The sequence below is a fragment of the Halichoerus grypus genome, chromosome 6, assembly GCF_964656455.1.
Source record: "Halichoerus grypus chromosome 6, mHalGry1.hap1.1, whole genome shotgun sequence".
NCBI classification, from domain to species: Eukaryota; Metazoa; Chordata; class Mammalia; order Carnivora; family Phocidae; genus Halichoerus; species Halichoerus grypus.
Window position 1 is genome coordinate 72,549,379 of NC_135717.1, and position 25,660 is coordinate 72,575,038.

The 25,660-nt window shown below is 38.3% G+C and overlaps 1 protein-coding gene across 15 annotated transcripts in view; it reads right to left on the minus strand.

The window, feature by feature from the left end:
- PARD3 (par-3 family cell polarity regulator) overlaps window positions 1-25,660 on the minus strand; it is a 643,037-nt gene that overhangs the window by 510,035 nt on the left and 107,342 nt on the right. For 14 of the 15 annotated variants that reach the window (XM_078075363.1, XM_078075365.1, XM_078075366.1 and 11 more), the window contains exon 2: window positions 22,770-22,871. In XM_078075363.1, the coding sequence (XP_077931489.1) occupies window positions 22,770-22,871 (102 nt within the window). Of the gene's footprint in view, window positions 1-7,337; window positions 7,530-22,769; window positions 22,872-25,660 lie in introns of those variants that run through there. The other variant, XM_078075359.1, reaches the window with a different exon arrangement.

A 25,660-nucleotide genomic window follows, 5' to 3' on the forward strand; every position in this document is an offset into this window, starting at 1 on the left:
AAACATTCTAAACTTAATTACAAATAGCTACTGATTATTGACATGATTATTGACACAGATTGAGAAATTGGTTTGGAAATCCAAGAACAAAATCTAAACATTAAAATGAACACATTAACAAGGGCAAACCAAGCTGGCAGAAGCAATCTTCCTGTTAAAGTAACAAGAATTCCATTTCTAAGAAAGAGTGACTGTGCTCCAAGTGTCATTCCAGAAAGTTTCAGAAAACACATTTATCCACAGCCAAAGCACCCCGGAGGCCAGCGGTTGAGAAGACCAATGGTGCCTTGTGCAACAGCATTCACTATGGCTACTTCAAAAGCAGTGCAATGATTTAAAGCTGCCTTGTTGCAATCGTATTCATCACTGAGCCATGAGAACATTATGCAAAAAAACAGAGAAATTTTTGACACTTTCTGGCACTGAAAAATGCATGATTTAAGATGATTCTGTACCTGGCTCCATTTGAGATATATTTGCAGTAAACGGTTCTGAAGCATTACAGGACTCATACACGGGTGGCAGGGGACAAACCTAGGGTGCCCATCTTTCCAGTCCAGGCCAACTGGACAAACCCAAAGACTGGCACGGCCCAATCCCCAGGCCCGGTGGACTTGGTCTTGATAAATGAAGCAGCATGGTAATGTCAACTACTGTAGCTGATGTTCATTCTTAAATTCCATAGGAAATACTAATTATACTGTGATGATTTTGTTAAAAGTAATACATCATAATAAGCTCTGTTCTCATTTGTGGGGCCTGAAGGAAAAAATACCTGCTGTTTTCATGTACTAAGGTCACATAAAAGGGAGTGAGAAGCAGAGATTTTCTGAAAACCAAGGACAGAAGATGTCGCACACTGACGCTGCCTCATCTTCTCCTTCATCCTTCAATGTCCTGGGAGGACTGGCAATGGATACAGATTTCCCCCAGGCAGCCTGGGGTGCTTAAGGTGGAAAGATGTGTGAAAGAGTTATTGCTACTTGTTCATAGATCAAAAGCAGTAAAACAGCTGTCCTTGGCCACAATTGCAAATGCGAACGGTGAGGGCTCTGGGACAGTGCCTTGATAACCGCAGCTCAGGCAAACTTCTTGCCCGTATCAAGAAAGTTCCGGTTCTACCAGCATAAAAATACCCTGCTACACAGAAGCCTTCCTATTCCACGAGAGTAGGTCTGTAGTGGGATTCTGCAGGTGCTCTCTACCCGACACAACCTGTTCACCCAGGTCACGGCTTCACTGGCACCACACTCCTACTACATTCCACGGAAGATGTGAACTAGAAAGTCTCTTTCACATTTCACACATCCATTGGAGTAACTTCAAAATCCTAGAAGAGCTGAGAGAGAGAGAGTGAGAGAGGAAAAAGAGAAAATTCTCTTCCTCCAAACCTAGCTTTACAGGATTTCATGATTGTGACTAACACAATATAAATGTCTTCAAATACAGATAGGAGAGAACACTGTTTGTAAAGCCTTCTGTGTAAAGTTATACTTACATGTAATAAAAAATATTTAATTTTCATGGAAATCAAGAGAAGAAGAAAAATCTTATTTGCCCAACAGAGCCTTCTCAAGGCAAAGATACCATGGGTATTAACTCATTTCTATTCATTTCATCCTTTCATTTAACAAATACCGAGAGCTTTCTCCATGCGGCGCACACTGTTCTAGGTGTCAGGGACACAGCAGTGAACACAGCAGATGAAAACAGGGGAGACAGAAAGGGTGGGGGGAAAAATACCTCTAACTATTAACAAAACTATGCATGATCAGGAAAAAAAAGGTGATGACCGGCTTGGAACTACTGAAAAGAAACAGGACCTTTGACAGGAGGGCTGTTTTCCCATATTGTGATGACTTGAATATTCAAAAGCATTGGCATCAAAGGTGAGGGGTTTTTTTTTAATATTTTACCTAAGGTACCTAAATTCCTCAGAGGGTCTTCAAAATATAGGTACAAAAACATTCCAAAGCTGTTTATTAAAAATTTGGCTTTCAATCCTATAATGAAAACAAAAGTCTACTATGAAGAACTAAAATATATACTATATAACAAAGTTACTTATGTATCCTACCAAAAGATTATACTGAAAAGCTATCCAAAGCCAGATAACCAAAGAATGACTGTTATTAATAAAGTCATGCTTTGTGTTAGAGGGTCAGAGATCCTTTTCTTCAAGTTTTTCTTATAACGGACATACAATATTGTATTTCAAACTCCTAACGAACATTAAAATCAAGAAAAGTAGAAATACCAAGGGGCTGATGTTACCATATAATGCTTTAAGACATATTTAAACACTGGGGTTAGTAGAAATTGGAAAGGGTAAAATGCTTGCCAAAATATGATTATATGTATTTCCAAATCAAAGAGAATTGATTCTTTAAGCACTAATGTCAATCCTTGCAACCATTACGAAGATCAGCATTTGCTACACAAGCCATGACTGCTGTAAGAATCCAGAAGTAGCATTCCTAAGGGGAAAGAGAAGTAGGTCATAAATTTCAAAAACATGTTTTATGGTTTTAAAGATACAACTCTAAAATCAACGTATTGCTAAAAAAAATCCTCGATTTAGTTACATATGGCTTTTATTCCAAAGGTTAACCGCTCTCCCTCTCACCACTTACAGTATTTATGTCAACTTTTTTTATCTTTCTCACCCACCCTCCTTATGATCAAGAATAAAATTGAAGATTTTTAAAGCACAAATCAACATAAATTACAGTGCACTTAGTTCACAACCCAGAATGGTAAACAAAAGATTTACCACCGCACCCACTCTCACCGAGCAGCTACCTGTTCCCACGTGGCAGACACAATCATCTTTTTTAATCTGAGATAGGTCCTCATTGTGATCATGTATAACCACTAGTTCAGAATATACATTATATTCCCTCCCTGATCAACTGCACTGTATCCGCTCTGTTTTAATATGCTCCCCGTGGACGAACTGTTGCCTTTCAAAAAATATATACTGATCCTCCAACTGCCTAAGTTTTTTATTCAAAATGAGAAATGTTTCACAATGGTCCTTCTGAAATTTGGTAGCCACTGCCTGTCTTGGTTATACTAGGATGTGGTGAAACTGCTATCTGAAGTAAGTGATGCAGAGAAAGCATAAAGCTACAGACCTTAGCCTCACTTCATTCTTTCTAGAAAACTGTATTCAACAGTCTTTTTTAAAAATACCTTGAGGATAATAAATTCCATCACAGGAATTTATCACCTACATTTACTTCGCCTACGTGCACTTCACTTCCTTGTAATATTTTGGTCTTAGATGCTCTGAATTCATCTCTTTTTAAATCCACAATTATTGCAGCCTACTTTAAACTTGGCTGCCATTTCAGAACAAACCCTCTTAATAAAGAAATGTCAGTGGAGAATTGTGGACTACAATTAACACCTAGTGGCCGACACAACATTTCCCTAAAGATAACTAAGGAGAGCCTGCTTCCATGCAAATCAGAAATCTGTCAAACTGAGATAGTGTGTTTTGGAAAGAAAATTTATCTGCCCTAGGATAATCTGAGGGAAGCAAATACTTAAGGTTTATATTTTTTAAACTAATATTTTGAGTACAATCATATGTACCTAATTACATAGGGTAAAGATAAAGTTAATTATTTAAAAAATTACATGCTACTCTTGAACACATGAATTGTATTTAAGCTTAGGAACTTCACATTAACTGAGGTGAGAAAAAGAATATACAACTTTGCAACATAAGAGTAATAACAGATCAAATTCGATAATCTTTTAATATCGAAACAGCAATGTCCCAAAATGTATCAAGAACACGTTTCCCTCCAGAGGGGTGGGGGGATGGGCAAAACGGATTGGGGGGAGCGGCAGATACAGGCTTCCGTTCACGGAGTAAGTCACAGGGAGGAGAGGTACAGCACAGAGAATGTAGTCGATGACGCTGCAATGGTGTTGTGCAGGGACAAGCGGTGGCTACACCTGTAAGCACAGCATAAAGAACAGAGTTGCTGAACCACTATGTTGTACTCCTAAAACTACTGTAACATTGTGTGTCAACTCTACCTCAGTTAAAAACAAAACACATTTCTCCTTTACATCTGGGTGACATTAGTAGCCAAAACTATCTTTTCTGCTATGATTAGGAAACTATTCTCGTAAGGCAGGAAAAAAAAAAGACCACCCTTCCAAGTTGTCCACAGATACACGTTCTACTTTCCATTTAGCAATCTAAGTCACTCTCTCTCAGAAGAAGAAGAAAAACCACCACCTGTATTATAACCACTTTATAAAAGAGAAGTGTTATATATTCCTAACTTGTTAAATATTCTTAAGCAGTTTCCTATAGGCACTTAACAAGAACAGATGTTTGAGGGTTTTATGATCAACAGGGTTGTATTATGGCGGACAATGGGGGGCACGTCTATAATGGAGAGAATTACTGGCATAAAAATACAACTTTGTGTGTACAGTGCCAGACTCCGATTAACTGACATTCTTCCACATGTGGCTCTTAACAGAACATGGAAAATTGGTATGTTAACTTCTCATACACACAGACTAGACAGTGCACATTTCTAGAATGTTTAATAGAAAACCCACCCAATTTCCTTTGTTGTTTACTTACCGATAAGTATCAAGGGGGTTCAAAATAATCACCTTTAGGCCCTAAAAGATCAAGGCAGCATTACTTTGAGTTCTGGGTATTCTACTTACCAAGGAAGACTTTTCAATAAACTATAAACTGTGTATCTAACTTAAAGCTCCTAAGCTTTCTTTTTGTTGAATTTTTTTTAAAAATCCTCTAAGTTTCTCAGTTTTCCCACCATTAAGCAATTTTGTCAGAATGCATCATTCTGCTGACTTCTACATCTAGATTGTAATTTTCTATATAATCAAGATCTAGAAGTCAGCATATACAGATCTACAGGTAAATAATCACAGCACTGGTATTGAAGAAAATGACTAATCCATACACACTGGATCATGCACACATCCTGATGCATGAATTTCAACCATTTACTTCAAAAACCAGGTTCTGGTTTTGCTGGGGCAGATTTTTCAATCATACATGCTTGAAATTCAATCCCTTGCCTTGTGAACCCAGCAAACTGTCCAATATATGACACTTCAGCTTCTCTTAGCTTTCTTTTTCCATTTAATACATGATCTCAATTCTCTCGACAACTCTCAGAGGTATCATTATACTCTTGTTCTAACTATAACCTCCCATCCCCCCCCAAAAAATATATACAAAACAATGATTTTGAAGCTTATATTTTCCACAGAAACCTTTGCTTAAGCAAAGTGATGGACAAAACTGAAATTATATGGCCGCTTAAATGTCACACGCTGGCATCTAGCAAAGAAATGATGTTCTACACTTGATCATAGCTAAAAGGTCGAGAAATGATGTTCTAAGGAGGGGATATATCTTGCTGGGGGCGGGGGAGGGACACACACATGTCTTTATCTTACTAGTGTTACATACTCTCATCCACAAATTGACCCCGAAACTTGTGCAGGAGTTCTAATTGAGCTCTTTATCTACACTGCCAATGTCCCCATGCACCCTCCAAAAGACCACATCTCACCTTTAAGATGAAAAAGTAATACATTTTACCAGACAGCTTAGAACTTAATCATTTAAAAGCATGTTTACAAGAGCAGAATACCATGCCTACTATTACTACCACTGGAACTACAAGCAATTAGAAGTAGTTTAGGGCAGGCAGTTAGAAATGCTCAGCAGAATTTAATTAAACAAATTGGATTTTGGCAGAGAACTATACCCTACTTCTATAAACAATGCCACGGAATCTTTAATGACAATACAAGGCACTCATATTTAAATTCTCAAGTATCAAATGCCAACACATAGGCCCCCACCCTTGAGTTCAAGCAGAATTTTAAATTCAATGCTTCTTCAAGAGGGAAGAGAAAGGATTCTGCCAACTGAATCAGTACCTTCACTTCCTCGTTCCTTTCCTGTATTAGTTTCTGTACACTCTACATAGAAGGTTTCATTTCTTAAAAACAGGTTTTATTCTGTGCCCTTAACTCAAAACTATATTGATCTGAACATAAACAGTGTCACACTGAAATGATTCAGGATTGTTCAGAATTCTTAACCAACAAACATCTATTATGGTTGTGATTTCTGCTGGAGGAAATATATTAGAGATCTGGAACGTCTCAGCACTTGATATGCTTCTGATATGTAGTATTCTCCATACTCATAAGGAAAAGCAAGGGAAAAGATAAAACTAAAACTACTCAAGATTTAGCAGAAATTTGAGGACCAAAGTATAGAATGGATGATACAAAATAATCTCCAGTGTCCACTTCTATAGATCACTGAGAGATGTTCCAAAACACAATCATAAACTTTCCAGATAAATACTGGGCTGAATTTGAGCTATAAAAGAAGGAATTAGTTCTGAAGCATTTAACTGTAATGTTGAAAACACAATTATTCACCCAGTAGGGACATGGATATTATTTAATGGAATTCAAAAAGAACCATTCTACCAAAAGGCCATTCGGTGGGGGGGGGGGGGGGGGGGGGGCCCGCCCCGCGGGGGCGCGTCCAACAATAAATTATAAAGGAAAAAAATTATATTTTGTGTGTGGTGTGTGATTATGTGTAATTTTACCAATTATTGTTGTTGTTTGATAATTGAAAAGTAGCTCCAAAGATAATAACATTAAAAAAGGGAATCTTTTCACTTCTAACACAGTACTTTTGAAATACATGCTACGTATTATTTGGACAACCTAAAGTCGTATATTCAGCACATCAACAGTAAAACAAAACATCAAGAAAGCACACAGCCAGAAGAGAATCTCTTCCTAACACTTGTACTTCCATTCAGTAGCCTCAAAGTATCTTTTAGGAAAAATAAGTTTAATTCCAAACAGTCTTCTGGAACAATATTCCTATGAATTTGTATAAATATTAATTTGCTTTGATTCTAATATTTTGTGTATACATAAAAGTCAGTAATCCTTTCAGTAAGATGGTGGGTAACATGGGGGTCCTCCTAAAACAATGTTTTAGTAGAAGAGTTCATATTAGTAATTAGAATCTTCTGATAACATTACAATCTTGTGTTGTAACACACAGTAAACAATTTAAACCCATGCACTAAATCATAAACATACACACAAATAATAAACATCCACAAACGGACTGATGGCACAGAAAATATCAATGTGATTTCATAGCTGTAAAACAATGTTCAAAGAAATCAAAAAACTTTTTCAAAAGAATATTAAGAAATAAACATAAGGAATGTTACTTTTAACTCCAAAGGAAATATAAAGGGATCAGAAATTTCTGTACCAACCTGCCTTTTGCGGATTTCTGAAGTCGCTCTTCTGAGGTTTGAAGACCTTGAAAACCTCAGCGCTTTCACTGAATCCTTCCGAGAGGTACCAGAAAAAGTGTAATACCTCTTTGCAGGCTTCCTCTTCAATCTGTCTGCCATCTCAATCCATTAGAAAGGCAAAATCCACAGTGACTTAGATTCCAAAACTCACTACAGAATAAAATGATTCCCAAATAAATAGCCTCCAAAACCCAGATAGAAGATCTGTGTTTTGCTCAGTCCTCCATAAAGGGTAACAAATTGAGAAGAGGTGGGCAATACAGGACAGAATCCATTCCACATACGTGACCCTCCATGGAGGCACAAGCTTTGCATATGGCAGCATTGATTCCGGGCTCACCACGGAGATCAGGGACAAGCTCCACCACACCAAATGAAAACAACCATCACCAGTTAAACAGGCCACCGGTAGTCTGTCAGGAGTAAAACAGGGTGTAGCAACACATCCTGGAGTCAGCAGGGTGTGAGTAGACACACCAGGTTCAAAGAAGTCTCCTTAACTCATTCCTTGCCAAAACCGACAGGAGGATAGGATCAAATCACAGCTCCTCCTTCAAAACAGGAGCCCTCTCAGCATGACTATCTGTCAATCTCCTTGAACATTCTCTTCTTCCAGTGAATAAGAAATGAAGTGATCAAGTCTCAAATATCCACAGTTTTTTCCCCAAATATACACCTTTTACTCTGAAAAATATAGGACAAAATATTCACAGGAAAAAATGAATTAGTTGTCTGGAATACCTCTCCTGTGTCCCAGAAAGGAGAGGAAAGGTGTTCTGATGTCCCTTCAAAAGGCATCAAGAGCATCTTTCTTTTTCTTTATTTCAGGTTTAACTGAACGGAGGCTGAGTGTGAGGAGAGATTACGAAAATAAGATACATGAGAAAACAGAGAACTAGGTTTCCAGTGAGTACTGAACACTGTGAGTATCTGCAACACAATTAATACTCATTACTATTAATATTAGAGTCTCACAAAACTCAATGCTCAGGACACACACAAGCCTAACCCAAGGGTTGACAGCTATTACTTTCAAGGTCATATTTTTTTAATTTAGCTATAATCTTAGGAGTTTACTATTTTTTAATAAGAAGCATGCATTAATTTTAAAAACACATACATACCAATTATCAAAGAAACTACAGAACCAAACAATAGCCTATATCAGAATATCTCACTGGTAAATGATGCAAACACAGGAATTTTAAAGGCAACAATACTAACAAAGAGTTACATATTGCAGTGCTGTTGAAAGTGTTATCCCAGCCTCCAGTGAAGTACAGAAATAGAGTAAGCTTTTGGAAACTCTTAAAAGCAAGTTGACAGAATTCTTTTATGTCTGTTAACTCTAATTATATATGAAATAAAAGCAAGCAAAACACAAGACAATTTTTCCTTATAATTAATTTACACCGTTTTTATAAAAGTATTGGTCTGCCACAGTACACAAAAAGAAAACACATCCAATCCTCCATCAAGGTAGTATGAGGAACACAGATCTATTGTGTTAACAGGTAGAAGGTAGACTATCTGAACATAATACTGGCAGAGAGGGAAAATCAGAACTGGCACCAGGGATTTAAGGAAACATTTCTGGTCTGTAGGCTGACCAGAACAAGCCTCCCAACTTATCCTACCTGAATATTCCCACCTACATATGAAATATTTCCTACTGTAAAAGTACTCGCAATTATTTTAATTTCTACTAGGAAAAAAAGACACAACCAAATTATAGAAAACTGTTTTACCTGAAAAATATTTTGTTAGAATTTTCATCTTCCTATTTCACAACGGATTCCTTAAAGGTAACCATTCCCTATTCATTTCAATCTCTCAAGTTCTGCATGGAATGGAAGAGATGCTCAGTAAATATGTCTGGGCTAAATCAAAGAAAATGATGCTGTTATAGAAAATGTTAAGTGTAGCTTTCTTTCAGTCTCGAGTTCCTACAACAGAAATCTCTACACGTTGCTGCTAATAATAAAATGCCTGAGAACAAACAGTCATCATTTGACTATCCCCTTAAAAAGAAGCGTTGCTCATCAAGTTTTCATAAGTAAACAGGTCAAGCAATATACTAGATATCCCAGTGCAAGGAATATCAGAATTCTAAAACACAGGATACAGAGTCTATAATTTCCTCATTCCAGGTGACTTTCTAATTTTATACTATGTGCTTTTATTATATTAAATAAGCTCTTTCTGGGGTGGCAGTCATGTGAATGCCTTCCAACATTAAATGGCTGGTTATAAAACTCACAAATTTGTAGTGGCTTTCAGAGTGTGATTTTCTGTACATATCTTAGAAATAATATTACCACTGTCTCGTGTCTAAGGAGCAATCTCCCCGCACTCTTTACAGCCTTTTAAATTCAACTGTTTTTCTCGAAATCTAAATTTTACCTTATTTTCATTCAACTGTGTTGATTCGGGAGAACTTGAGTTCCTTTTCCACATTTTATATTAATTTCCTAATTAAAATTTACTAGTATTTTCCATCACAAGCAAGGCAAGTATTAAGTCAAGGGTGTGTACCAGAGAAGAAGCCAATCAAGATTACAAGGTTATTATTGCAAATTTTTGCCACATGGAAATGCTATTTAAATACCATTTGTTCTATACAGTGGTGATTTCCAAATTCTTATTTCCAACTCTGATCTTTACCTTGAGCTCCATACTCCTATGTCCAACCACCTACTTGACATCTCTGCTTGGAAGTCTCAAAGGCATTGCAAAATCAGTTAAATGTCCCAATAGGAAGGAGATTTGACTGCCCCCCAACCCTGTATCCTTATTCCATTTCTAAGTCTTCTACACACATCTCCCACAGTAAATGGAACCTCCATAACCCCTACCCCACTTGCTCCAGTTAAAACTCTAAAAGTCACCCTTAATACCTTCTGTGCCCTCATTCCTCACAGCCTGAGATCCTAGAAACCTAACTCCAAACATATCTCAATTCCACTGATATTTCCCCAACTCTACCTGATGCTCAGCCACCACCATCTCTTCACTGGATGGCACCCTTCTCAATGGTCTTTCTCCCCTTTAAAGCCCACCTACTGGGGTGCCTGGGTGGCTCAGTCGTTAAGCGTCTACCTTCAGCTCAGATCATGATCCCAGGATCCTGGGATCGAGCCCCACCATTGGGCTCCCTGCTCAGCGAGAAGCCTGCTTCTCCCTCTCACACTCCCCCTGCTTGTGTTCCCTCTCTCGCTGTCTCTCTCTGTCAAATAAATAAATAAAATCTTTAAAAAAAAATAAAGCCCACCTACAACACATTCTTCCCAAAACAATCTCCTAAAAATATATACCCTCTGCCCCTTCCCCTGCTCTCTTTCTAAAATAATAAATCTTTTAAAAACAATTTAAAAAATAAAAAATATATCTAAATATATCACTCCACAGTTTGACAGTTCAAAGGCTTTTTGTTGCATTTAGTATCAAGTCTCAAACTGCTTAACAGAGTCTTTAATATCCTCCCTTTCTCTCTAACCCCACCTATTTTCACCCTCTCAGTTGCTTACTGCAGCCAAGCCCCACTCATTCCCTCTGGATCCATGAATACCTCAACCTTTTTCCAATTCAGCTTGTTGTACATGCCGCTCCCTTTGCCTAGAGTCCTCTGCCCCCAGATGTTCTCATCGATGGAAATCTAGCCCACCTGTCTCCCCCTGAGAGATGTCTTTCCCAAAACAGGTTAAAGTATCACCCCACCTCACCTCCTCTCTATCACACTCCAGATTCACTCCCCCTGGTCTACTTTCCTCATTGCAAGGAGAGCTCTGCAAGATCAGAGACCCCACTCCCCCATATAGCCTCAGCACCTCCAGCTGTTTCTCAAATATCTTAGGGACTAAAAGATATTTATTGAATAAATGTTGGAAAGATAAAATGAATGAATAAGTGAATCTGTAAGATCTTAACCTTTGCTCAAACAAATGCTATAGTGTTGGTTTGATACATGAACAAGGAGCATCAATAAACATGAACTGTGGTACAATTATACATGACACTAAGCTCTTGACTTTTAATAGTCATATAAGAAGACACAGTAATTTAACATAATTGAATATAGTTAAAATCCACATTTTACTAGACAAACTAACTTCTTTCTCCAACCTCAAACAAGAATTAAAATGTTTGTTATTTGGGGCCAGGCAGTAGCCCAAAGAAGTGAAAGAAATACATAAGCTAAGGAAACATATTTGGCTTGCCCACTTTTTTAAAATGGGGACATTACCATATCTATCTTGCAGCATTGATACAAAGGTGTAACCATATCCTGCCACAGTGTGTACAATAAGACTGAACTCGATTTTTTAGTTTTTTTTATTCTATTTATTTTAACTAAAAAAAAAAATTACCCATTTTTCACAGCCCTCCTTGTAACCACCAATCTATTCTCTGTATCTGTAAGTTGGGGGTAAGAGGTTGTTGTTTTCTTTTTTAGATTCCACATATAAAGAGAGATCATACGGTATTTGTCCTTTTCTAACTTAGCATAATGCCTTTGAGGTCCATCCATGTTGGCACCAATGGCAAGATTTCATTATTTTTAGGGCTGGATAACATTCCACTGTATATATATGCCACAATATCTTTATCCATTCATCCATCAATGGACACCCATGCAGTGGCTACTGTAAATAATGCTGCAATGAACATGTCACATTATCCATTTTTGAATTAGTGTTTTTGTTTTCTTCGGATAAATACCCAGAAGTAAAATGGCTGGATCACACAGTAGTTCCATTTTTAATTTTTTGATGCGTTTTCCATAGTGCATGTGTTTTCCCATACGTTATCCATAGTGCACCAATTTACATCCCCACAAAGAGTGCACAGGGTTAGGGTTAGGTTCCCTTTTCTCCACAGCCTCACCAACCCTGTTAGTTCTTATCTTTTTTTTGTAACTGCCATTCTAACAAGTGTGAAGTGACATCTTATTGTGGTTTTGACTTGCGTTTCCCTGATGATTAATAAGACTGAGCATCTTTTCATGTACCTGTTGTCTTTTTCTGGAAAATGTCTATTTAGATCTTCTGTCCATTTTTTAATCTGACTGGTTTTGTTTTTTTGTTTGTTTTTTCATTGTTTTTGTTTTATGGGGTTTTTTGGTTCTTTTGCTATTGAGTTGTAGGAGTTCTTCATTTATTCGGATGTTAGATTCTTACCACATATATGCAGAAGCTTTTTAGTTTGATGTTCCAAAAAAATTTTTAGTTTTATTAGTTGACTTATTCTGGAATTATACGAGGATCCAAGAGTACAAGCCCTGCCAATTTTCTTCTGCTTCCAATATAAAATCCAGGAGAAAAAAAAAATCTGGTACTTTCTACATGATTTCTATCCTTATGAATACTTATGTGAATGAATAAGGGACATTCTTCTTTATTATATAGAATTACTTCTCTGAAATTACTTCGAAAATTTTAATGAAGAAGAAGAAACCAACAGCTATCAATCTTCCTCCTTTCTTCCCCTTTATGGGATAATGGTTTGTCACATACATGAAAAGCTGAATTTTACATATTCCATTCAAGATATTAAAGGAAAACTTAAGCTAAATATTTTTAAAGATGCATATTATTATAAAGCAGCTTTTGGTAGCATTTATTCTGGAGTGCTTGTTTTGAGATGTGCTATTTTTCTGGAGAATTGTCATTGTTGACCAGGTAGTATTTTAAGATTGAAAACAAGGCCTGCCTCCCTACCTGCTGCCCCACAGCTGTACTGAGATATAATTGACATGTAACACTGTGTAAGTTTAAGGTGTATAATGTGTTGACTTGATACACCTACACATTACAAAATGATTAATACCTTAGCATTAGTTAATATTTGCATCACATAATTATCATTTCTTCTTTGTGGTAAGAATATTTAAGGTCTACTCTTAGCAACTTTTAGCGTTTAATACAGCATTATTAATTATAATCACTATGCTGTATACTAGGTCCCCAGAATTTATTCATGTACCCTTTGACCAACATCACCCCTTTGCTCCCAGTTCCCAGGCCCTGGTAACCAAAATTCTAGGCTCTGTTTCTAGGAGTTCAGCTTTTTTAGATTCTATATGTAAGTGAGATCACACAGTTATTTGTCTTTCTCTGTCTGACTTATTTCACTTAACATAATGCCCTCAAAAGAGATTCATCCACGTTATCATAAATGGCAAGATGCCCTTTTAATGGCTGAATAATATTCCATCTCTCTCTCTCTCTCTCTCTCTCTCTCACACACACACACACACACACACACACACACACACGTGAGATCTTCCTTATCCATTCATCTATTGATGGACTCTTAGATTGTTTCCATACCTTGGCTATTGTGAACAATACTGCATGGGAATGCAGCTATCTCTTTAAGATAATGATTTTATTTTCTTTAGATATACACCCAGAAGTGGGGTTACTGGGTAATATGGTAGTTCTAGTTCTAATTTTTTGAGGGACCCCCATACTGTTTTCCACAATGGCTGCACCCAGTTCACATTCCCACCAACAGTGCACAAGGGTTCTCTTTGCTTCACATCCTCACCAATGCTTGTTATCTTTTGTTTTGATGATAACCTTCTAACAGGTATGAGGTGACATCTTATTGTGCTTTTAACTGGCATTTCCTTGATGGTTAGTGATGTTGAGCACCTCTTCTTCATATATCTGTTGGCAATTTATATGAATTCTTTGGGGAAATATTTATTCAGTTCCTCTGCCCATTTTTTTTAATTGGATTTTTTTGGTTTTCTGCTATTGAATGGTTTGAGTTCTTTATATATTTTGGATATTAACCCCTTATCAGATAAATGTTTTGCAAATATTTTCTCTCATTCCATAGGTTGCCTTTTCATGTTTTCGATGGTTTCCTTTGATGAGCAGAAGCTTTTTTACTTGATGTATTCCCACTTGTTTTTTTGCCTTTGCTTTTGATGTCAAGTCTATTTGTGCTTTGTTTTTTTAATGACACAGTCCTTGGCTCTCAAACACTAAAAATTGAAACTGGATCTTCCCTTTTTTTCTGTTCAGAAGAATATGCATACTGATAGTACAATACACTGGAAATCCTCAAATGTCAAGGATTCAGAAAATAATGTATTTCTTTCAACAACTATCACTGAGTAACTATTACGAAGCTCTTTTCAAATTGATAGAAATATAAAAAAACAAAAAACAAAAAAACCACAAATTAAAGTATTATAGAATTTTTGTCATTAAAAAATACCCAAGATAACATGGCTTGTTTTTAAATCATTAGAAACTAGCATTAAAAGAATGAGTGTTAACGTAATTCAATGATGATGGTGGTAGTGATATGACAGCAATTACCATTTACTGGGGTGTTATTTTTGCTAAAGAGTGCTGAAACCTTACACAAATCCCCAGGTTTAGACTTAAATTTAACACAACCTTACCCAGTAGTACAATCATTACCCTCCATTTAGAGATGGAAAAACTGAGGTTAGAGAGATTAAGTAATTTGCTGAAGCTCATAAAGTAATCATGGAGCTAGGATTCAAATACAGGCCGTGTGGCTTCTTATCCCCCCAAACAACATGCCCATCTTTGATAAGTAACGTAAAAGGTGCAACAAACCAACCAAGAACCAAGCCCTGGCCTACAATTAATATGATAACTGAAAGAGTGAGAGACTCTGTCGCCCACCTTCCCTAACTCTGGGTGGCCCTAGACAAGCAAAGTTTTTGTAGCAGCCAATATTGTACAGGCTGTTCCCAACTGCAAAACTCCAAATGCTAATGAGAAGCCTTTCCAATCAGCGGGCCATGTAGGAGACCAAGCCCCCTTCTCTGTTCCCTTCCACAAGCACTCCTCACCACCACCACCACCTCTGCTACACCTGGCCCTGCACTCCCCAACCCATCCACCCACAAATCGATGAGCTGTGGGCAAACCAGTACCCATAAAATATCTAAATGTTAGGAAATCATCTCTCTGAATTAATTAGCCATTTGGTGCTCTACTCAGCACTTAATTTAAATATTTTCTTTAGAGCCTAACTAAAATAAATCCATTTAGGAGGAAATTAATCAAATCGTCTAGTTAATGAAGTCTATTTAACACAAATCATTTCAATTCCAAGTCATCAAACTCTTTAAAAAATCAGTCCTTCCCTCTGCCAATTCACATTAAAGTTTAAAAAGATGATTCTATTCTCAGTTATATTTAGAACTGTCTAATGCTTTCTTCATTCTGGAATTAGGAAGACCTAGAAATTACGGAGAAACTTAAAAACAAAATAAGAAAATCCCCAGTTAATCACATACTCCACTCTCATTGCTAACCATGGACATTTTCCGGAGTGTCCCTTCAAACTTTTTCTGGTACACAAAATTATTTCTACTAAAATTAGACCGTTGGGGCGCCTGGGTGGCTCAGTTGGTTAAGTGACTGCCTTCGGCTCAGGTCATGATCCTGGAGTCTCGGGATCGAGTCCCGCATCGGACTCCCTGCTCGGTGGGGAGTCTGCTTCTCCCTCTGATCCTCCCCCCTCTCATGTTCTCTCTGTCTCATTCTCTCTCTCAAATAAATAAATAAAATCTTTAAAAAAAAAATAAAATAAAATAAAATTAGACCGTATTTCATATGTTGGTTTAACCTGATTATTAACAAATTTATATCTGATTCATGAGTTTATCTGCACTTCAATTCCAAACATCAAGGCACCTCCAAGGCACCCAAAGTCGCTAAATCAACTGTGAATCCCTGATCTCCCATCCTGTCCCAAATCCGGCCACCATGCAGCACTCCTGGCCTTGGTAAATAGCCCCACCAGCAGAATTTATATCACTCTCCAATCTCCCGACTCCCCACCAACTGCACCTGGCCCAGCCTCCATCAATCTAACCCTTCCTTTGGCAAAACCTGCTAGAACTGGGATCCCTGCATCCACTCTGCCTCCTGTCCATTCATCCTCACACTGCGGCCAGGGAGACATTTCTCACACGTAAATCTCATCACCTTACACTCTCCACTTTCACTTACCTGTCCTTCAGATTCAGCCTGATCGTATCTTTTAGGCAAGTCTTGCTTCACCCTGACTCGGTCAAGATACTTTGTTCCACCTTTTGTGGCATGACTCCTTTTCTTCAGACCATTATTTGTTGGTAATTCTACATTTAATTTCTGTGATTGTTTAATTCTGACTCTCACAATACACCATGAGGCCCTAGAAAGGACAAACTGTGTCTACTTTTGTTTGATACTGTATTATAGCACTGAGCATAATGCCTGGCACATAATAGGTGTTCAGTAAATTAGTTAAATTAAAAATAAGACTAAAAGTCTTATTATCTTTCAAAGGAAATTATATTATTATTATTATTATTATTATTATTATTCGGAAATCCTAGTTCACAAAAATTCTCTCACATGTTTAGTGATAACTAAAGGAATGTATTCATGGGCCAAATCTTCAACAAGAAATTAGCTGGGGGGAGGGCAGAAAAAATGGGTGAAAAGTAAGTTATCCTAGGAACTCCTGAGCCCACTCCTACCTCCAGGATACAGATATTCTAAAAAAATAACTGACCTTATGCTGCAATTTAGTGTTTTAGTCTTGACAACAAAGGAATTTAAATCTCAAAACCTTCTCTTATCAGGCACATGCTTGGCATGCGTTAAGTAAGGAGAAGAATCGAGTCTTTAAAGAAATTAAAGTTAGATTTGTTTCAAATATGAGCTGTGAGCTCTCACTGTAATTTAAGCATCAAGCCATTTCTTCAGAGCTTATTCTTCAGGCTTATTAATGTTTTAGAAACTCATTTCAAGGGGCGCCTGGGTGGCTCAGTGGTTAAGCATCTGCCTTCGGCTCAGGTCATGATCCCAGGGTCTTGGAATCGAGCCCCGCATCGGGCTCCCTGCTCAGCGGGAAGCCTGCTTCTCCTTCTCCCACTCCCCCTGCTTGTGTTCCCTCCCTCTCTCTCTGTCAAATAAATAAATAAATAAATCTTTAAAAAAAGAAAGAAAGAAAAGAAACTCATTTCAATATCACCAAATAAATTCATTTTAATAATGCTTATTTCAGATCCAAAAATATGTTCTTCATTCTCATCTAACTATACAGTGACTGTCTTCAGCATAAATAAAAACAAAAGAGTGCTTCTCTCCACCTTATCAATAGCTAGGGCACAGAATGTGTAACACCCCTTTAACGTAGATGTACACATACGTTTTCCACAAAGAAGCAGGATGCGCTCCTACCATCACCTCCCTGGACACTGATTATTTTTCAATGACTTGATACCAAAACAACTAAAATAATGATTTACACATAAGTAACAAAAAATAACACCTAAAACAGTAGAAAACAATGAACTTTTAAAATTAAACCATGTCCCTTACCCGAAAGTTGTGCCAGGCATGTATTTCAAAAGCAAGATTTATTACAACATGTTTCAGCAATACTAGTATCAGACATCTGATGGGGCATTAATATTGTGAACACAAGAGGCACAAAAACTACATCAGTTTATGAGTCAGGAGAATGATGAAAATGTGTGATATATGCCTCAGTACTAGCTTCATCCAACATGCAGAAATTATCGCTTGCCCATGATTCCAATAAATTTTTGAAGTTTCCTTTTCTCAACATGCTTCTAATTGAGGACACTGGCCAAACTGTCCCTCAGGAAATCCTGGGTTCTTCCCAACAAGCAGCAGCTAGCAGTCTCTATAACAATCTTCCGCAGCACCTGGCCTCCAGTGCCCACTCTTCAAGCTCGTACAAACTTTCAGAAAGAGTTTAAGTTACTATTCCATTCAACCCTTCTTCCACAAAGAACAAGGAGCAGATAGTAGAAGACATTTCCTGGGCACCTGGGTGGCTCAGTCGGTTAAGCGTCTGCCTTCGGCTCAGGTCATGATCCCAGGGTCCTGGGATGGAGCCCCGCATCGGGCTCCCTGCTCGGCACAGAGTCTGCTTCTCCCTCTCCTTCTACCCCTCCCCCCTGCTCGTGCTCTCTTGTACATGCACGCACACTCTCACTCTCTCTCTCGCTCTCTCAAATAAATAAAATCTTTAAAAAAAAAAATATTTCCCAAGGTCATCACAAAAATAGCACATACATGACATCATTCCTGGTCAAAACAAAATTACATCCAAGGATGACAAAGGAAATGCTTGCTACTGCAACTTAAGTCACCTTCAGCACCAAAGGTATGAAAAGGAAGACAGTGACGTATGGAAAAGGCTTTCTTCTTGCTGATCACACACACAAACGCACACTTCCCCCCAACTTTAAGTTCTTGGTCAGTCCACCTGAAATCTCTGTTAATGTTCTTACAATCAGTCTCAGGTGACTGCATGCAGAGGGAAGTGAATTTTTATATAACAAAACATTTTTATTCTGTAATCTATTTGGAAATTTCAAATTTTACTGTAGTACACAGAGGAATAGCAGGAGTGACCTAGACCTATTTGAGGAAAACTGAGGGAAGGTTCACTAAAATAATAAATAACAAAGACCAAACTAGAAAGAAATTCAGACAAGAAACAGCTTGGCACTCGGGAAAGCACATATAGACAAACACATTACAGCTGTTCTAATAGGTGCTACAGATAACACGGAAACCATTTCAGTTTTTCATCATTTGGCAAAATGTCAACTGAGAAAACTGAGAATAAGACACTAAGAGTAAATAAAACACCATGACAGCGTACACACTCGGATCCTCTGTTCCCTTTTACTGGAAAGCAGCAATGTAAAGAAGGGACAAACAAAACAAGGCACATTTATATGCCCAAAGTAAATCTAGAATATTCTAACTCAGAAAATCAAACCTACTCCAAGAACCCAAGACAACCCATGCAAATACCATTTTGAATAAACCTGGGTAAATCCTGGCCATTGGAATTGTATAGGCACTAAAAGAAAACTTCCTCAGTGCTGTGCATTAAACTCTAATAATTAAAGGATAATGAGCAAAATTAGGCACTAATTAGGTACTTCAACTTCTTTTGCTATCATTTAAATTACTGCCTCTTAATCCTCCTATCCCTCCATAAAAAATAATGTTTCATAATTTCACAAATTCACAGCGACCGGGTATGTAATTTACACCTTTGAAAGAAATTTCCCCATTACAGAGACTGATGGCAGGGCCATTAAAGCATGGTTTCAAAGTCTAGTGGGCCTAAACACCCGCTGGACGGTTTATAAAATGCAGATGCCCAGGCCTGGCTAATGGAGACCCTATTTCCCTAGGCTAGGTATCTGCATTTTAAACATGACCAGGGGATTTTCATTAAACAGGACACTTTTTTTTTTTTTAAAGATTTTATTTATTTATTTGACAGAGACGAGACACAGCGAGAGCAGGAACACAAGCAGGGGGAGTGGGAGAGAGAGAAGCAGGATTCCCGCTGAGCAGGGAGCCCAATGCGGGGCTCGATCCCAGGACCCTGGAATCATGACCTGAGCCGAAGGCAGATGCTTAACGACTGAGCCACCCAGGCGCCCCTAAACAGGACACTTTTTAGAGCAATTTTATTGTTTAAGAGAATTGTAATGCCCTTTTTAACTTAAAAGCAAAACAGGTGTCAAAATCCTTACTCAAGAGTAGCTGCCAAAAACAGCTGAAAATACTCCAGGCTGATTAAATCAGAGTCAAATTTCAAAGCCATGGAAAGGAGCCATACAACTGACTACATACAACCGTTCATTCTGAATAATGCATCTGACAATACCATGAATGTGAGTGTTGAGATTCTGAATTCTTAATTATATTTTTTATAGTTACAACTTAAAATGGGTCCTTTAAGAAGCTCATTCAAAAATTTACATTAATCACATATATAAATATTTCTGAACATAAATAGACACAAAAAATAAATAATAAATAAATAAATATCTCTGAACAAATAAAACAATTATTTAAAAGTTCTTTCAGTCTGTGGTACATGGTATTCTCTAGCATTTTTCTATTTGGAAACTGAATTTAATCTGCATGATATAAAACTCCCTAAAAACTTATTTCCTTTATTAATATTTAAAACATTCTTCTTCAGGGTCGCCTCCGTGGCACAGTTGGTTAAGCGTCTGACTCTTAATTTCAGCTCAGGTCGTGATCTCTGGCTCATGAGATCAAGCCCCAGGTGGGGCTCCACGTTCAGCAGGGAGTCTGCTTGAGATTCTCTCCCTCTCTCTGACCCTCCCCACCTTGTTCTCTTTTTTCTCTCTCTCAAATAAATCTTTAAAAAATAAAAAATAAAATAAAAAAGTTTATTAAGTATCCTCTGATTTTAACAGCAACTATTTTAGAAGATCATAATTTGTCTCTTCCTCCATTTTTGTGTGTAACCCAATAGTTAATTGTGTTGAAAGAAGAGTATTATTTTCAGTTGCTGAGTAACAAATTACCCCAAAGACCTAAACAACAGTATCAACCACCTTAACCTAACTGATCTGTACAGAACACACAATCCAACAACTGCAGAATACACATTATTTTCAAGTACAAATGGAACATCCACCAAAAATGTCATATACTGAGCCTAAAATAATCATCCAAAGATTTTTTTTAAATCCTACTGCTGAACACCCACATCTCAGTATTCTACCTATTCAAAATGTGAACACTGTTGAGAGGCTATGTGCTAGTTGAGGCGCTAAGAGGGAGGGTGAGAAACTGTCATCTGTACTCCATGAACCCATAAAGCATGTCTGCAGGTGCTAAGTGCACAGCAGTCCTCTGAGCTCAATGTTCTCAAGCACTGAGACAGTGAACAGCCCCCCATCCTACTCATACAGCAACCCGAAGTCCACAGCAGGTTATTCTAAGAAACACGCCAGAGCTAGGCAGACCGCAGAGGCAATCTTAAAACATTCTGATCCACTCTACTGAAAGGCACAACATGTCAATAGGATGATACCAACCTGAGGCAAAACCTGTCTGTACACAATCAAAAAGGAAACACAGGTGGAGAAATCCAGGCATGTTCATCACTGCTGCTCAGAATGCAAGAATGCCAAAGACAAAAGTACACAGGTGACCGACCACCTCAGCTTTCTCCACAGTAATCTAAGTATCCAAAACAAGTACAATAACGAGTACATCAATCCATAAAATGGAACACCCTATGCAGCTACGGTGGCATGGCCACCATTAATGGGCATGGAAATATATTTCTAATCAACTCAAAGAGAAAAAGCAGGCGACTATTCAATCATTTCTATTTAAAAGAAAGTCTGTGTCAATATCTGAGCAAAAAGAAGAGTCAGGATGCAAAGCCCACTCAAATAACACCAGTCATGAGCTTTGGGCTGCAATGTCATCACAGGTGATTATTTCCTTCTTTATGTGTTTCTTTCTCTTCACAAGGAACCATATTATTTTTATATTAGAAAAAGCAACAAAAAAAAAGAAAGAAAACAAGGAAGAGGAAGGGAGAACAGGAAAATCCTGAAAGATTAATATAACATGAGTTCATCTCTGTAATATTATAGCTGGCAAGAGCACCTGTTTGAATTCTTCATAAACCTCGATAGCTGCTTTAAGCTTTGAAGTTGAACCACACGATAAATTGACTATAATTTAAGTCTCTAGATAAGTGGATGGCAGGAAAAGGATTTGAGAGTCACCTTACAACTGGCTCGCCGAAAAGCCCAAAAAGGAGAAGTGACACCTAGAGAAATAGCAGCAAATCATAAATGGGCAGAAAAGTTCTGCATTTTTGATATAATGCAGGAGCCCACAGAAGCTACATGGGACAAACCCAACAATGGCAGGTGCTAGCGAATCAAATATCCCTGAATTTACACACTATTTCGTACCTGAGATTTTTCATTTTCCTTAAGATTTCAAGAAAACATAGAATATATCTGCCCATTCTGAACGAGGCACTATGCTGTCGGGGAAAGTAGGAGCAGAGAAGACAAGACAGCTGCATTCAGCCAGCTCCCAGCTAAGTACAGGAATGGAGGGAGGATGAAGCAAAGGGTCAGTAAGGGGGGGGGGGGAAGGCCGTGAGAGAGAAAGAGAGAGAACTCAGAGACCTTGCATTATCACACACAGAAACCTCAGTTGTCAAGAAAGACGGTTGGTTTGGTTAAGACAAAGGAAAAAATGGCAGGGGTTAAAGAGATTTCCATTCAAAAAGTTGGAATTTTAAAATTCTAAAACATAGTAAACTTAAAACCCAGGTGTCAAGAAAAGCATTATACCCTAGAGTTCAGGATAGTGAAGACTCACAATACTTGTTATAAAAACAAACATACCAAAGGGAGTGGCCCAAATGTTCTTTAAAGTAAGTGTCTAATCAGAAAGGGAAGTACTCCCACCTAACCACACACACCGCCCCCCCCCCGCCCCCGGCCCCAGTCTTCACTAAATGCATCCTGAACGGCTTCCCTGGATTTGAACTCACCCTGTCTTTATCATCTGCTACATCACAGAGGGTATCGTCAAGGTCCAGTATTCCTCCATCTCCATGTTCAAGTCGGTGCACCTGTATCCAGTAGTTTGGATCCTGTAGAGAAGAACAGCAACATCGAATACAGCAAGTCAGCATCACCAAAAGGAAATGCAACAGCTTAAATTGTGGTAATCTCCTGCCCATACAAAGGAATCGACAACATCGACAATATTGCAATTGACTGAAAATTCAGGTAGTTCCCTATCTCTGCTGTTGAGTCAATTTTCCTTTTCTTTTATGAGGGATTCATACTCCTTCCTTTGGCTTAGCTGCTGATACCCTGTTATGACAGAACTACAGAAGCCAGCACAAGTCACTGCCTAAGAAATACTGGTTTGTTAAAGTATGCTTGCTTTCCCATTGCCCAATATGAAACACGTATTAGTCCTCTCAATCCAATCCATACAGGTACTCTAATAAGCAAGCAACATGTACTGCATGTCTGAAAAACTCACGACACAGCCTATCTGGGAAAAAAAGGAGTTTGTACACCCCAGTGGCTCAACATAAGCCCAACAAACAGGTCTAAATATACTGACACAAGAGAAGGTTGACAAGGCCATTAGTGAGCAAAAGCAAGCTCAGAATAATGTGTGTGGTCTCTTTCTGTAAAGACAAAGTTACATACAATTGTATATGTACATATAAAAATGTCCCCCAAAATGCACACTAAAATGTGCCGTGGTTATATCTGGGGAGAGGGCTTGGGGGAGAAGGAAGACAAAGGACTCCATTTTAAATTTTGTACCCTTCTTCATAATGGGGTATGTGCACACTTACATATGTATACACACACATATACAAACACACATGTATTCATATATACATATCCACACATGCTATAATATAAAACCATGCTTTAAAATTATTTGAAGAGAACATAGTTGTTTTAAATTTCTATAATCATTCTCATTTGCACACTCAAATGAAAATATACTAAACTGTATCTTTTACCATTAGCTACTGTATTACCCACAACACAGAATTACTAATAAAAAGTTCAGAGGCGCCTGGGTGGCTCAGTCGTTGGGCGTCTGCCTTCGGCTCAGGTCATGATCCCAGGGTCCTGGGATCGAGCCCCGCATCGGGCTCCCTGCTCAGCGGGAAGCCTGCTTCTCCCTCTCCCGCTCCCCCTGCTGTGTTCCCTCTCTCTGTGTGTCTCTCTCTGTCAAATAAATAAATAAAATCTTTAAAAAAAAAAAAAAAAAGTTCAATTCACGTTAACACTCCACTTTTCCCATCTGAACAGCAATGTTCGGTAGGGCTCTTTCCCATCCATGGACTAACCAGACCCCACCCTGCTTAGCTTCCGAGATCAGATGAGATATGGCATGTTCAGGGTAGTATGGCCATAGACAGGTATGACTCTTTTTTAAAGTAAAGACTGGTGGAGAAGAGGAAAGATGAGTGATTTTAGACTAAAGATTCCTGAGCCCCACCCTACATCTACTGACTCACACCTTGAGGCCAAGGAATCCATATCTATAAGATGCCCTCTAAGAGAATCTCTAACACCTGAGAATCACTAAAACAGAACACTTATTAAAAATGCTGCATTACCAATCTTGTCACTTTTTCACCAGCACAGAAAGCAGCTCAGACCCTAATTCTCAAAATTATTAAACATTACCACAAAAACCATTAGTGCAAATAGCGTATAGTTATTCTGCACCCTCATTTATCTGGACTTCTTTCAAAGGAGAGTCAGTACTCAAACTGACTGTTCATCCAGAACACAGAGACTAAGTTTGTAAAAACACATAACGCACATCTCTCTCTCTCTCTCTCTCTCTCTGTCTTTCTCTCACACACACACACACACACACACACATACACACACACACACACTGTGGTATCCATCTTCATTCTTGAGCCTTACTCTGCATGATTCCCAGATTACAATGCTGTCCAATGTTGCTATGGGTCCAACAGTGCTCCAGAATTTGGCATTTCTACATTTTTGAGCCACCAAAGAACAAAGTCCCCAAACAAACCATACTCCTACTCTTCCTTACCAAATGGTATTAATCCTCCAAGGGAAATCAGGTATAATTAATATTCTGGGGGTGAATAAAGAAAGCTGCACCCTAACCATCATTCCCTAGCCAGTTAGAACAGTGCCATCCTGCCCTCTGCTTTCCCCCAGAAGAAAGCTATTGGATGACCTACTCAACTAAAATATCAACTTTCATTTCTAAAACACTTTTAATACACAATGAAGCAGAGTGACCTCTAAAATGCGGCTTATAAAAACCTCTTCTTGCTTCCCAATCCTCCCCACACTCTCCATATGAGATCGTAACCTACAGCCTTTCTATAACATTTGGAGCTACTCCTTTGAAATAAATTCCCTCCTAACAATTTTCTCAACCTCTTGTTGAGGTTGCCATGTTCCAGCCTTTCCCCACCAGTTAGTTCCCCTTTCACAGCCGCTATTAAGTCCTGCATAAGTGCCCCCACTCCCCACCTTGGAGGCCCAGTGCCTCCACTACCCAGAGTCCCACCTTATCGTCCAGGCTAACCCTTCTCACCCATCATGACACACCTCGGTCATCATCTTCTCCAAGACCTTTTCCTAACCAGAGAGCCCCCGAGACAGTTTAGAAGTCTATCTCCAGCCTCACTGTTAATGTTTTTAAAAACCATAATAGTATGGAAAATAGTACTCAGATGTAAATGCTGAACCTTTAAAAGCTGCTGATGTTGTATTTTACATATGCTAAAATAATTGTACAGAACCTTCTGTTGACCCTACTTTACCGTTTAGTCACTCTACCAACTCTCTAATTCTCTTTACAGCGAAATTTTTTACAGATTTGTTGTTTCAGATTCTTCTTCTCTCA